General features: G+C 36.7%; 1 protein-coding gene across 3 annotated transcripts; it reads left to right on the forward strand.

Moving 5' to 3' along the window:
* The first annotated feature begins 338 nt into the window (after positions 1–338).
* On the forward strand, positions 339–11026 carry LOC124861302. 3 transcript variants are annotated; one of them, XM_047354890.1, is made up of 8 exons: positions 339–495; positions 2383–2439; positions 2566–2679; positions 2855–4000; positions 8873–9190; positions 9719–9775; positions 9902–10015; positions 10191–11026. In XM_047354890.1, the coding sequence occupies exons 4-8, from the start codon at positions 3925–3927 to the stop codon at positions 10253–10255; spliced, it is 630 nt and encodes a 209-aa protein (XP_047210846.1). In that variant the 5' UTR covers positions 339–495; positions 2383–2439; positions 2566–2679; positions 2855–3924; the 3' UTR covers positions 10256–11026. The 3 variants fall into 3 exon arrangements, 2 of the variants coding, with proteins under 2 accessions (XP_047210846.1, XP_047210848.1); XR_007036590.1 differs by lacking the exons at positions 339–495; positions 2383–2439; positions 2566–2679; positions 2855–4000 and adding exons at positions 4886–5497; positions 5624–5737; positions 5913–6228 and having other exon boundaries at positions 10191–11016; XM_047354892.1 differs by lacking the exons at positions 339–495; positions 2383–2439; positions 2566–2679; positions 2855–4000 and adding an exon at positions 6639–7058 and having other exon boundaries at positions 10191–11021.
* The last annotated feature ends 3404 nt before the right edge of the window (positions 11027–14430 follow it).

Raw genomic sequence — 14430 nt, forward strand, 5'->3', positions numbered from 1 at the left:
TTTATTTCAGGAACTCGGTTCACAAAGTGAAACCTATTATATAGATAAATTAAACATAGATGGAAGTTTTCTATAATTATAAACCTGTAACCCCTATGAACTGTAAGAGACAATATGGGATTGTGGGTCGAGTTTGATGCAGTATAAAGCAAAGACAAGCTGCAGATGTTCAGTCCCTGTGTCCACACAGAAAGAAGACATTGTATCGTCTTTCAATGTCCGTCTAATCTAAGAAATGAGTTAATCAGCAGAATCTGATGCAGATCATAACAAGCTGAGGATGGTTGGATCTGTGGTGAACACATCTAGACAAAGACACCATAATAATAAACAGGAAGTAAACCAGCCACATCTGTTGTGCTGTACAACTGAGAACTTATAGAAGCTATGCAGAAGAAGACGCTTCACCAGGTTGACAACACGATCTCTTAAGCTCTAAAGTCCTGTTTTATGCCCTGATCTCAGCTGTACTCTTCCTTCCTCTGGATGCTGATTGTAAGTTACCTTCACTGCTAGACTAAGATGTGATAGACTATATGGGTCGATCATGAAGATTGAGTGTAAATGTGATTTTTTCTTTTTCAATTTAAATACCTACGAAATAAAGAGAGGCACTAAATAACGACTAATTTCTTTAGCACAGCTAAGATAATATCAGAGGCTTTAAAACATACCAAAGATTTTCCACATCACACACAGCGCTTTACAGTTCTGCAGTTAAATAGACGATGCAAAGCAGCCTTGAAACTTTACATTTTAAAATTAGACATGAAGCTGGATGGCAGATCTTTGATGCTATGTTGCAAAACTGAACTAATAATTCATATTTTTGTTACATATTTATATTTATACAATTTGCATTAAGAGATATTTTACATAAAGCTACTGTCACTCTGTTCCCTGTCTTGCCTTAAACAGTAGTGTGTTAGGTGTGTCCAAACATGAGGAAATGAACAGCATTGTTTGAAGCTCTTATGTTCTGATGCGTTTATTATGATCATTTGTTAGGGATACACAGAGTCAAACTGTGACAGTTACTCGTGTCGAGACGTCATCATCTTCATGTAATTTAATTTTTTTTATAATAAAGAATCGAATGACCATCTGGGACTGAAATTTCAATGCTCTAAGAGTGCCCCATTGTGGTCAGATAATTAAAACCCAAGGTAATCATAAAGCAAGTTATGCCATGATTTTTAGTTTCAAGCATCCAGGATCCTGATGTGAGAGATGCGCCTGCGTAGCACACCATTAGATTAAATAATGTAGTTATTATTGGATAAGTGCTGTAGTATTTGCGCTGTAAATTCTGTAGCAGTGGCTCACATGTGTGTTTTAAATAATCCATGAAAATGATGGTGCTCATGTGGCAGAATCTTTATTTCATATAGCCAAAACACTTTGAGGTAGCGTGGCTTAGTTAGTGATCCATATATTTCTGCTGCAGAGTTAAATTTAAAGCAGCCGTACATATCCATGCATCATGCATACATATCTGGTCATACGATGATAATTCTGTTCTCTGCTACAGGGGCGACTCATGTTGCAAACAACAGTAACAACAGTAACAACAGTTAAAAATTGCCCAATGGCAAAAGTAAGGAAAGTTTTTATTGGTATCCTCCTTTATACGAATCTATTGCTTGCTTCATGCTTTCCTACAACCATTTTGTACTGTAAGCAAACCATTTCATAACAATATACATTGTACATAAGTATTTTCATAGTTTATGGTGATAAATACTCATATAAATGCTAAAATCTTACATATACTTTAATTCAACCGTACATTATTTTCTGAAAACATTGTACTAAAGTAATTATTTTGGAGGAAATGTTGGTCATGCCATCAACATCAAAGTTAATGGTGAGTGATTTTCTAGTTTTCTCATCTCTAATAATGCTACGAGTAATTTTTGACCGAAGCAGTCTTACATATGCATGAATACATCAAGCATACATATTGAGATGACAATATATCAATGTGAAAATGGAGGCACTGTGAGCCATGCCATTAACATCACTGTTATTGATAGGTAGTTGGTGCATATATCAGGGATCAGAGGCAGTAAACTAAATTACTAAATCACTAAAACCGTAAGTATGCATAAACTCCAAAGATTACAGTAGCACACTTTTATTTCCAAATCTTTAACTGTGAGTATTTATAGTTATAAATCTTAATAAATTGGGTTCTACAACTCATCAGATCTGGTAGGAAGCCCCTCGGATTATCGTTAAATTGATTTATAACAGTGCTGGAAACTGAATACTTTTGTTTTTACGTTTTATGGTTGGATGTGTTTCTCGACAGCACAACAAAGTTATTTTACCAATTATTAATGTTTCAACCTTAGTTATATAAATTAACATGTTTTACAGGAAATACTGAGACCACAACAACGGCAGGTTTTCAGCTGTGGACAAGTTCAACCTCAGGTTAGAAACTTCTACTTTCTGCTGCTGTTCTGCAAATCTTATCTGGTTTATATTTTCTCTGAAAGTTGTCCTGATCCAACAAATGTTTCTCTGATGCTGATTTATATGTCCTCTTTTCTCTTGCAGAGAGCGCCGTGGCTCAGGACTTTTTTTGGCCTTATATGTACCGTGTTTTTGGAATCGGGGCTTTTTTCATTGCAGTGATAACCATATGTGTTATATCACAGACAGCACTTAAAGGTGAGACTTTATGATGTTTAATCACTAACATATAAAAGTTAAAACTGTTAAAATTAATATATTCCACTAATGAAGAATAATTATGAATGTTATTATTAAATGCTATTGAATGGTTATTAAACGTTATCATGATTTTGGAAGCAGTAACTGATGCAAATTTATATCAATTTTGCAGGAAGATGCAGGAAGAAAGCTGATCCCCAGTCTTCTGATCAAATCTATGAAAATGTTAATCTCTGATGCCGATGTGCTAAGATTAATTAATAATATCAGTGCTATTGCAATATTGCCATTGCAACCTATCTTACCTTTAATAGAAACACATTAGCTGAAAAATTAAATGTAAATTTATTTTTCTGTTAATTCTGCATGAAAATAAAATGTGGCTGCTGCAGGGAAAAAAGTGCTCTGTGATTTCTGCACCATGTGAACCTGAATTCTGCAGATGCAACGTCACAGTAAAACCTACCAGCACCTTACACTGTGATCAGGTATGAACTGTTAAATCTGTAGCAAAAGATCAGCCTCTGTTGTCATGTTCCTGCTGCTGAAGAAGACTGTAAAACGACCTGCAGTCAAGTTAACTTACTTGATTAAAATATACTTTGAGTGAGTTAGCATGTTTGAAAGGCAGGTGGAAACCGACATGCAAAAACCTCTGCAGTCATTGTGGCGTGAAGAAGACAGAGGTACAATGACAGAATACAGAGAGTGAGAGCCTTCTGTGTTCATGTTAACAAGACTGTCAGAAATAAAAATAGTAGAGATATCATCTCTCCAGGAATGCCATATTGCAGCTGAAAAATTATAATTCTAGCGCACCATCACTTTATGGGACATTTTATTATTACTATTATCTCCAGCTCCATGACATTAAACTTCATCTTTATATTACGGCCACTTTGCCCTCCCAAACTGTCCATGATGACATTTAGAAGCACATGCAAACTTCTCATTTAAATAGAGCGGTCTGTACCACTTTGAACTTGTTATTTGCCCAAGCAATCTTAGCTAATTCCCTGCAACACACCCACTAACTGCATGTACAATTTAGCTGCCGTTATGTAGGATCTAAATATACCAGGCCCTAAGTCTATTAGCAGTTACAGGAAGATCTGTGGTGAAGACATCTAGACAAAGACCCCATAATAGTAAACAGGAAGTAAACCAGCCACATCTGTTGTGCTGTACAACTGAGAACTTATAGAAGCTATACAGAAGAAGACGCTTCACCAGGTTGACAACATGATCTCTTACAGCTCTAAAGTCCTGTTTTATGCCCTGATCTCAGCTGTACTCTTCCTTCCTCTGGATGCTGATTGTAAGTTACCTTCACTGCTAGACTAAGATGTGATAGACTATATGGGTCCGTCATGAAGATTGAGTGTAAATGCGTAACTGTGACAATTACTCGTGTCGAGATGTCATCATCTTCATGTAATTTGTTTTTTATAATGAAGGATCAACTGACCATCTGGGACTGAAATTTCAATGCTCTAAGAGTGCCCCATTGTGGTCAGATAATTAAAACCCAAGTTAATCATAAAGCAAGTTATGCCATGATTTTTAGTTTCAAGCATCCAGGATCCTGATGTGAGAGAAGCGCCTGCGTAGCACACCATTAGATTAAATAATGTAGTTATTATTGGATAAGTGCTGTAGTATTTGCGCTGTAAATTCTGTAGCAGTGGCTCACATGTGTGTTTTAAATAATCCATGAAAATGATGGTGCTCATGTGGCAGAATCTTTATTTCATATAGCCAAAACACTTTGAGGTAGCGTGGCTTAGTTAGTGATCCATATATTTCTGCTGCAGAGTTAAATTTAAAGCAGCCGTACATATCCATGCATCATGCATACATATCTGGTCATACGATGATAATTCTGTTCTCTGCTACAGGGGCGACTCATGTTGCAAACAACAGTAACAACAGTAACAACAGTTAAAAATTGCCCAATGGCAAAAGTAAGGAAAGTTTATATTGGTATCCTCCTTTATACGTATCTATTGCTTGCTTCATGCTTTCCTACATCCATTTTGTACTGTAAGCAAACCATTTCATAACAATATACATTGTACATAAGTATTTTCATAGTTTATGGTGATAAATACTCGTATAAATGCTAAAATCTTACATATACTTTAATTCAACCGTACATTATTTTCTGAAAACATTGTACTAAAGTAATTATTTTGGAGGAAATGTTGGTCATGCCATCAACATCAAAGTTAATGGTGAGTGATTTTCTAGTTTTCTCATCTCTAATAATGCTACGAGTAATTTTTGACCGAAGCAGTCTTACATATGCATGAATACATCAAGCATACATATTGAGATGACAATATATCAATGTGAAAATGGAGGCACTGTGAGCCATGCCATTAACATCACTGTTATTGATAGGTAGTTGGTGCATATATCAGGGATCAGAGGCAGTAAACTAAATTACTAAATCACTAAAACCGTAAGTATGCATAAACTCCAAAGATTACAGTAGCACACTTTTATTTCCAAATCTTTAACTGTGAGTATTTATAGTTATAAATCTTAATAAATTGGGTTCTACAACTCATCAGATCTGGTAGGAAGCACAGACGCCCCCTCGGATTATCGTTAAATTGATTTATAACAGTGCTGGAAACTGAATACTTTTGTTTTTACGTTTTATGGTTGGATGTGTTTCTCGACAGCACAACAAAGTTATTTTACCAATTATTAATGTTTCAACCTTAGTTATATAAATTAACATGTTTTACAGGAAATACTGAGACCACAACAACGGCAGGTTTTCAGCTGTGGACAAGTTCAACCTCAGGTTAGAAACTTCTACTTTCTGCTGCTGTTCTGCAAATCTTATCTGGTTTATATTTTCTCTGAAAGTTGTCCTGATCCAACAAATGTTTCTCTGATGCTGATTTATATGTCCTCTTTTCTCTTGCAGAGAGCGCCGTGGCTCAGGACTTTTTTTGGCCTTATATGTACCGTGTTTTTGGAATCGGGGCTTTTTTCATTGCAGTGATAACCATATGTGTTATATCACAGACAGCACTTAAAGGTGAGACTTTATGATGTTTAATCACTAACATATAAAAGTTAAAACTGTTAAAATTACTATATTCCACTAATGAAGAATAATTATGAATGTTATTATTAAATGCTATTGAATGGTTATTAAACGTTATCATGATTTTGGAAGCAGTAACTGATGCAAATTTATATCAATTTTGCAGGAAGATGCAGGAAGAAAGCTGATCCCCAGTCTTCTGATCAAATCTATGAAAATGTTAATCTCTGATGCCGATGTGCTAAGATTAATTAATAATATCAGTGCTATTGCAATATTGCCATTGCAACCTATCTTACCTTTAATAGAAACACATTAGCTGAAAAATTAAATGTAAATTTATTTTTCTGTTAATTCTGCATGAAAATAAAATGTGGCTGCTGCAGGGAAAAAAGTGCTCTGTGATTTCTGCACCATGTGAACCTGAATTCTGCAGATGCAACGTCACAGTAAAACCTACCAGCACCTTACACTGTGATCAGGTATGAACTGTTAAATCTGTAGCAAAAGATCAGCCTCTGTTGTCATGTTCCTGCTGCTGAAGAAGACTGTAAAACGACCTGCAGTCAAGTTAACTTACTTGATTAAAATATACTTTGAGTAAGTTAGCATGTTTGAAAGGCAGGTGGAAACCGACATGCAAAAACCTCTGCAGTCATTGTGACGTGAAGAAGACAGAGGTACAATGACAGAAGACAGAGAGTGAGAGCCTTCTGTGTTCATGTTAACAAGACTGTCAGAAATAAAAATAGTAGAGATATCATCTATCCAGAAATGCCATATTGCAGCTGAAACATTATAATTCTAGCGCACCATCACTTTATGGGACATTTTATAATTACTATTATCTCCAGCTCCATGACTTCAAACTTCATCTTTATATTATGGCCACTTTGCTCTCCCAAACTGTCCATGATGACATTTAGAAGCACATGCAAACTTCTCATTCAAATAGAGCGGTCTGTACCACTTTGAACTTGTTATTTGCCCAAGCAATCTTAGCTAATTCCCTGCAACACACCCACTAACTGCATGTACAATTTAGCTGCCGTTATGTAGGATCTAAATATACCAGGCCCTAAGTCTATTAGCAGTTACAGGAAGATCTGTGGTGAAGACATCTAGACAAAGACCCCATAATAGTAAACAGGAAGTAAACCAGCCACATCTGTTGTGCTGTACAACTGAGAACTTATAGAAGCTATACAAAAGAAGACGCTTCACCAGGTTGACAACATGATCTCTTACAGCTCTAAAGTCCTGCTTTATGCCCTGATCTCAGCTGTACTCTTCCTTCCTCTGGATGCTGATTGTAAGTTACCTTCACTGCTAGACTAAGATGTGCTAGATTGTATGGGTCCGTCATGAAGATTGAGTGTAAATGTGATTTTTTCTTTTTTGGTTTAAATACCTACGAAATAAAGAGAGGCACTAAATAACAACTAATTTCTTTAGCACAGCTAAGATAATATCAGAGGCTTTAAAACATACTAAAGATTTTCCACATCACACACAGCGCTTTACAGTTCTGCAGTTAAATAGACGATGCAAAGCAGCCTTGAAACGTTACAGTTTAAAATTAGACATGAAGCTGGATGGCAGATCTTTGATGCTATGTTGCAAAACTGAACTAATAATTCATATTTTTGTTACATATTTATATTTATACAATTTGCATTAAGAGATATTTTACATAAAGCTACTGTCACTCTGTTCCCTGTCTTGCCTTAAACAGTAGTGTTTTAGGTGTGTCTAAACATGAGGAAATGAACAGCATTGTTTGACGCTCTTATGTTCCGATGCGTTTATTATGATCATTTGTTAGGGATACACAGAGTCAAACTGTGAAAGTTACTCGTGTCGAAACGTCATCATCTTCATGTAATTTTTCTTTTATAATAAAGGATCAACTGACCATCTGGGACTGAAATTTCAATGCTCTAAGAGTGCCCCATTGTAGTTAGATAATTAAAACCCAAGTTAATCATAAAGCAAGTTATGCCATGATTTTTAGTTTCAAGCATCCAGGATCCTGATGTGAGAGAAGCGCCTGCGTAGCACACCATTAGATTAAATAATGTAGTTATTATTGGATAAGTGCTGTAGTATTTGCGCTGTAAATTCTGTAGCAGTGGCTCACATGTGTGTTTTAAATAATCCATGAAAATGATGGTGCTCATGTGGCAGAATCTTTATTTCATATAGCCAAAACACTTTGAGGTAGCGTGGCTTAGTTAGTGATCCATATATTTCTGCTGCAGAGTTATATGTATAGAAAGGAGATGATAAAGCACTATTTTCCAATGGCATTGTGTCTTCCAACATTGACATGGAAGTCTGATTCAAAATACTGTATATACAATACTGTGTAGTTGAAAGAGTGAATGTCAGCAGGGGTTTTGTTTGTATTATAGTCCTTCATTCTGAAGGTAAAACATCGTTGGCAAAAATGAGCAAAGAATGATTCACAGTTTTCAGTAGTAGGTGTCTTTTTTTTTTTTTAGCATTTTGAACATAAAAAGTCCAACATCCTGGCTACTTTTTCCCAAATAGCCATATTCGTTAATTTTACAAAAATTTACTCTTTATGTCAATGATTAATTGTTTAATGGTCAAGCCAAAAATCAACCAGTGTTCTGGTTCTTCAGTGCTTTTTCAAACTGAATATGATGGACAGAGCTACATCATTTTAAATTTCACCCTTTTCAAATATCAAATTAGTTCCAACTTTTAAATTATTATGTTAGGGTGTAAAGTGTGTTTTAAATGGAGGGGGGTGAATACTTGTAGTGAGGTGTGAATACTTGCTGAGGGACCAAAACAGCGGCCAGCTGCATTGCGTGAGACGATTCTGACACAGACTTAGAGGCACACGCTTTGATCCAGGATCTGAGCCTCATACATCAAACTGTTAAAATAATAAAACTGTCTGAACAGCAACAGGGATCAAAATTAGCCTGAAGCAGAGACATAATGAAGATTCCAGCCACCACATTTTAAAATCAATCATTGTAATTTTCTTTTATGTCATCCATTGTATAAAACTTGTATGCACTGAATGAGACAATTTATAGATAAACCAAATTATTTATATAATCTTATGTCAAATGTTTTCTTGTGCTTTAGATGAAGACTGCACAACAGAACTACTAGTTCGCCGGAACACAATTTATGAAGTGTTTCCTGGACAACAACTCAGGATCGATTGCCCAGTTGTGTTCTGCAACTTTCCACCACCACCAGTCTCTTGGTATAAAATGGAGGAAAAATTTGTTCGCCTCCATGTCAACAATAAAAATCACATCACAGTAGGATGGGAAATATGGAATTCATCGAGAGGGAAATCCTACTTGCTCTTTAAAAACGTTGTCAAAAGTGACTCAGGTATTTATCAGTGTGAAACTGGAGGAAATGTTGGTCATGCCATCAACATCACTGTTAATGGTGAGTGATTTTCCAGTTTTCTCATCTCTAATAATGCTACGAGTAATTTTTGATGAACGCATTCTTACATATGCATGCATACATCATGCATACATATTTGGTGATGAGATGACAATATATCAATGTGAAAATGGAGGCACTGTGAGCCATGCCATCAACATCACTGTTAGTGATAGGAAGTTGGTGCATATATCAGGGATCAGAGGCAGTAAACTAAATTACTAAATCACTAAAACCATAAGTATGCATAAACTCCAATTGCAGTAGCACACTTTTGTTTCCAAATCTTTAACTGTGAGTATTTACAGTTATAAATCTTAATAAATTGGGTTCTACAACTCATCAGATCTGGTAGGAAGCACAGACGCCCCCTCGGATTATCGTTAAATTGATTTATAACAGTGCTGGAAACTGAATACTTTTGTTTTTACGTTTTATGGTTGGATGTGTTTCTCAACAGCACAACAAAGTTATTTTACCAATTATTAATGTTTCAACCTTAGTTATATAAATTAACATGTTTTACAGGAAATACTGAGACCACAACAACGGCAGGTTTTCAGCTGTGGACAAGTTCAACCTCAAGTTAGAAACTTCTACTTCCTGCTGCTGTTCTGCAAATCTTATCTGGTTTATATTTTCTCTGAAAGACGTCCTAATCCAACAAATGTTTCTCTGATGCTGATTTATATGTCCTCTTTTCTCTTGCAGAGAGCGCCGTGGCTCAGGACATTTTTTGGCCTTATATGTACTGTCTTTTTGGAATCGGGGCTTTTTTCATTGCAGTGATAACCATACGTGTTATATCACAGACAGCACTTAAAGGTGAGACTTTATGATGTTTAATCACTAAAACATAAAAGTTAAAACTGATAAAATTACTATATTCCACTAATGAAGAAGAATTATGAATGTTATTATTAAATGCTATTGAATGGTTATTAAAAGTTATCATGATTTTGGAAACAGTAACTGATGCAAATTTATATCGATTTTGCAGGAAGATGCAGGAAGAAAGCTGATCCCCAGTCTTCTGATCAAATCTATGAAAATGTTAATCTCTGATGCCGATGTGCTAAGATCAATTAATAATATCAGTGCTATTGCAATATTGCCATTGCAACCTATCTTACCTTTAATAGAAACATATTAGATGAAAAATTAAATGTAAATTCATTTTTCTGTTAATTCTGCATGAAAATAAAATGTGGCTGCTGCAGGGAAAAAAGTGCTCTGTGATTTCTGCACCATGTGAACCTGAATTCTGCAGATGCAACGTCACAGTAAAACCTACCAGCACCTTACACTGTGATCAGGTATGAACTGTTAAATCTGTAGCAAAAGATCAGCCTCTGTTGTCATGTTCCTGCTGCTGAAGAAGACTGTAAAACGACCTGCAGTCTGGTGGTTCTGACTCTGACGGGAACTAGATTAGGTTTTCATTCATGGTGCAGGAAGGTGCAGGAACACAGCAAATCTGTGTCACCAACCAAATATTTGTCAAAATATTTTTGCTCATACATCAATCTGATAAAATATTGTAAAATATTAATACTACTACAGCTGCGTGCTGCAGAATAACACTTGCACCAATGCCATTGTTGTGAAGTATTGCTAACTTAGAGTAACATACATATTTTAATTTAGTTGTAAAAATATATCTACATAAATCTGACTCACATCTTTGCTGTCAGTGTCTTCTGCAGAGTATGTTTGGTAGATGTTGTGTAAATGATCAATAGAACACAAGTTACTTTGTTTTGTGCTCTTAAATGGCTGCAATTCAAACAGTACTGATTGCAAAATGAAAGTGCATTTGTTTAATCTGTAGACTGCCGGCAAAATTTGAAATGGTTTTTATTCTCATCCAGGTAGCTTGCTTTATTAAAATGAGTTTAACTGTTTATTGTGGAGTCTTTAACTTTGAAAGATCTTTTCATCCTTTACAAAAGAAAAACATTAACAATGATAGAATCATTAAAGAGCTGTTTAGCCAATTGTTGTCTTCCACTGAAGTATTTTTAAGATTCTGCTTCCTGAATTTATCAATTTAAAGTAGCGTATTGTAGGCTTAGTGGTTTAAATTTAGATCAAACATGGGTCTACCAGCTGACTTTTAGGTGACAATCAAAAGAAAAAGAATAGATGCTAGCTAAAACAAAGTCAGACCTTCGCCCATAGATGGAAACTTTTTTCTATTCAAGCAAATCATATGATCATATTTCCCACCTTGAATCCAGGAAGCAACACCTTTCAGTTCAGACTGAAACCATCTGTAGTCTCATGAAACAACCAAACCAAAAACAACCCCCCCTCCCATAAAAAAAATAAAAGCCACAAAGCAACGTCTGAAAATGTCTGTATATGAGAAACTTTACTAAAGCAGAAACATAAAGTATTATTTAAAAGTAAACAGGAAACTGAGGAGATAGAATAAATAAAACTTTAGTGTCAAACTTGAAAGTCTGTATTTAAAAATGGGAAAACATTTGCATATAACCACATTTGATTTATAACTAAATCAAAGTGGGGACGTAACCCCAAAAATAATAAGATAAGATTTTCTGTCTACTCCATTGAACAGCATCAGAAACTGCCACGGGAAAACATCCTGCAGCCGTGATCACACCACAAAAAGCATCCGATTTCTGGTTAATGTGGCCAAAAGTAGAATCAAAACAGACTTTTAAAAAGAGTTGGATGTGAATTGCAGGGCTGTGAGAAGCACGAGGGAATGATGGCCTGTGGGACGTGTTATCTCTGCGGTTTCGAAATTGGCAACAGTTGACGCACAGCTTTGCGTTACACATGCAGCCTGCAATCACACACTTATCACAACACGTCCCACCCCGCTTGTAGTCACCCACCAACCACTGTGTTACACAAGCATCCTAAAGCTGCTGTTGCTTCTTTAAGTCAAAAACAAGGTGAGTCAGTATAAATCACTATGGTATCACCTCCTCCATTATTGCATAAAGACCGTAGGTGGTGGAAAGGTGCATGTTTAAAGCTTAATGAAGAAAAACATGATGAGATCCTGTTTACGTACAAAGCAAACAGGGCTGCCACCTAGTGGTATGTCAGCAAAGAGCTTGATTTAATCAGAAACAGAGGGTTTTAAAATAGAACCAGAAGAAGACAAAACAATTACATTTATTATCACCACAAAAAATGAAGGAGAAATATAAAAAAAAAAAAAAAGAGTCTGCATTTTTCTTTACAAACATTTAATATACAAGCTGAGAAATGCTAAAGATTTTTGTTTTCCTGTGAATCACCAAACTAATATTTAGTTTCTATGTCTTAGATCTGAGTTGCATGTAGTTGACCCACTTTTGGCACCTGTGAAGAGGTAACCCAGCCCAGGAGCTTTGGACAATCTTCTACAGTTGCTCTAAATTTCTTGGGTTAGCCTCAGAAATGGCATGATGGATGGCACCGCACAAGTTTTCTATGTGATTAAGGTCATGGGGTCAGGCGGGTCACTCTACAGGTGCTTCTCAAAATATTAGCATATTGTGATAAAGTTCATTATTTTCCATAATGTCGTGATGAAAATTTAACATTCAAATATTTTAGATTCATTGCACACTAACTGAAATATTTCAGGTCTTTTATTGTCTTAATACGGATGATTTTGGCATACAGCTCATGAAAACCCAAAATTCCTATCTCACAAAATTAGCATATCATTAAAAGGATCTCTAAACGAGCTATGAACCTAATCATCTGAATCAACGAGTTAACTCTAAACACCTGCAAAAGATTCCTGAGGCCTTTAAAACTCCCAGCCTGGTTCATCACTCAAAACCCCAATCATGGGTAAGACTGCCGACCTGACTGCTGTCCAGAAGGCCACTATTGACACCCTCAAGCAAGAGGGTAAGACACAGAAAGACATTTCTGAACGAATAGGCTGTTCCCAGAGTGCTGTATCAAGGCACCTCAGTGGGAAGTCTGTGGGAAGGAAAAAGTGTGGCAGAAAACGCTGCACAACGAGAAGAGGTGACCGGACCCTGAGGAAGATTGTGGAGAAGGGCCGATTCCAGACCTTGGGGGACCTGCGGAAGCAGTGGACTGAGTCTGGAGTAGAAACATCCAGAGCCACCGTGCACAGGCGTGTGCAGGAAATGGGCTACAGGTGCCGCGTTCCCCATGTCAAGCCACTTTTGAACCAGAAACAGCGGCAGAAGCGCCTGACCTGGGCTACAGAGAAGCAGTACTGGACTGTTGCTCAGTGGTCCAAAGTACTTTTTTCAGATGAAAGCAAATTCTGCATGTCATTCGGAAATCAAGGTGCCAGAGTCTGGAGGAAGACTGGGGAGAAGGAAATGCCAAAATGCCAGAAGTCCAGTGTCAAGTACCCACAGTCAGTGATGGTCTGGGGTGCCGTGTCAGCTGCTGGTGTTGGTCCACTGTGTTTTATCAAGGGCAGGGTCAATGCAGCTAGCTATCCGGAGATTTTGGAGCACTTCATGCTTCCATCTGCTGAAAAGCTTTATGGAGATGAAGATTTCATTTTTCAGCACGACCTGGCACCTGCTCACAGTGCCAAAACCACTGGTAAATGGTTTACTGACCATGGTATCACTGTGCTCAATTGGCCTGCCAACTCTCCTGACCTGAACCCCATAGAGAATCTGTGGGATATTGTGAAGAGAACGTTGAGAGACTCAAGACCCAACACTCTGGATGAGCTAAAGGCTGCTATCGAAGCATCCTGGGCCTCCATAAGACCTCAGCAGTGCCACAGGCTGATTGCCTCCATGCCACGCCGCATTGAAGCAGTCATTTCTGCCAAAGGATTCCCGACCAAGTATTGAGTGCATAACTGTACATGATTATTTGAAGGTTTACGTTTTTGTATTAAAAACACTTTTCTTTTATTGGTCGGATGAAATATGCTAATTTTGTGAGATAGGAATTTTGGGTTTTCATGAGCTGTATGCCAAAATCATCCGTATTAAGACAATAAAAGACCTGAAATATTTCAGTTAGTGTGCAATGAATCTAAAATATATGAATGTAAAATTTTCATGATGACATTATGGAAAATAATGAACTTTATCACAATATGCTAATATTTTGAGAAGCACCTGTATAATGTTGATATTGCTGGTTTGGAAAGAAGATGTTGGTCGCTTGCTGGTGTGTTTGGATCATTTTCTTTTTAAAAGAAACATTTCAAGGGCGTTTCTAATTCAGCATAAAGCAACATGTGCGATATTTATGCCCGATAT

This window comes from Girardinichthys multiradiatus, chromosome 24, assembly GCF_021462225.1.
Source record: "Girardinichthys multiradiatus isolate DD_20200921_A chromosome 24, DD_fGirMul_XY1, whole genome shotgun sequence".
Lineage (NCBI taxonomy): Eukaryota > Metazoa > Chordata > Actinopteri > Cyprinodontiformes > Goodeidae > Girardinichthys > Girardinichthys multiradiatus.

Bases quoted from the DNA above. Each gene is read 5' to 3' on its own strand.
- LOC124861302 (XM_047354890.1), top strand. From the start codon at position 3,925: ATGATCTCTTACAGCTCTAAAGTCCTGTTTTATGCCCTGATCTCAGCT. The intron at 4,001-8,872 runs GTAAGTTACCTT...CTTGTGCTTTAG, and splicing joins CCTTCCTCTGGATGCTGATT to ATGAAGACTGCACAACAGAA. The intron at 10,016-10,190 runs GTGAGACTTTAT...TCGATTTTGCAG, and splicing joins ATCACAGACAGCACTTAAAG to GAAGATGCAGGAAGAAAGCT.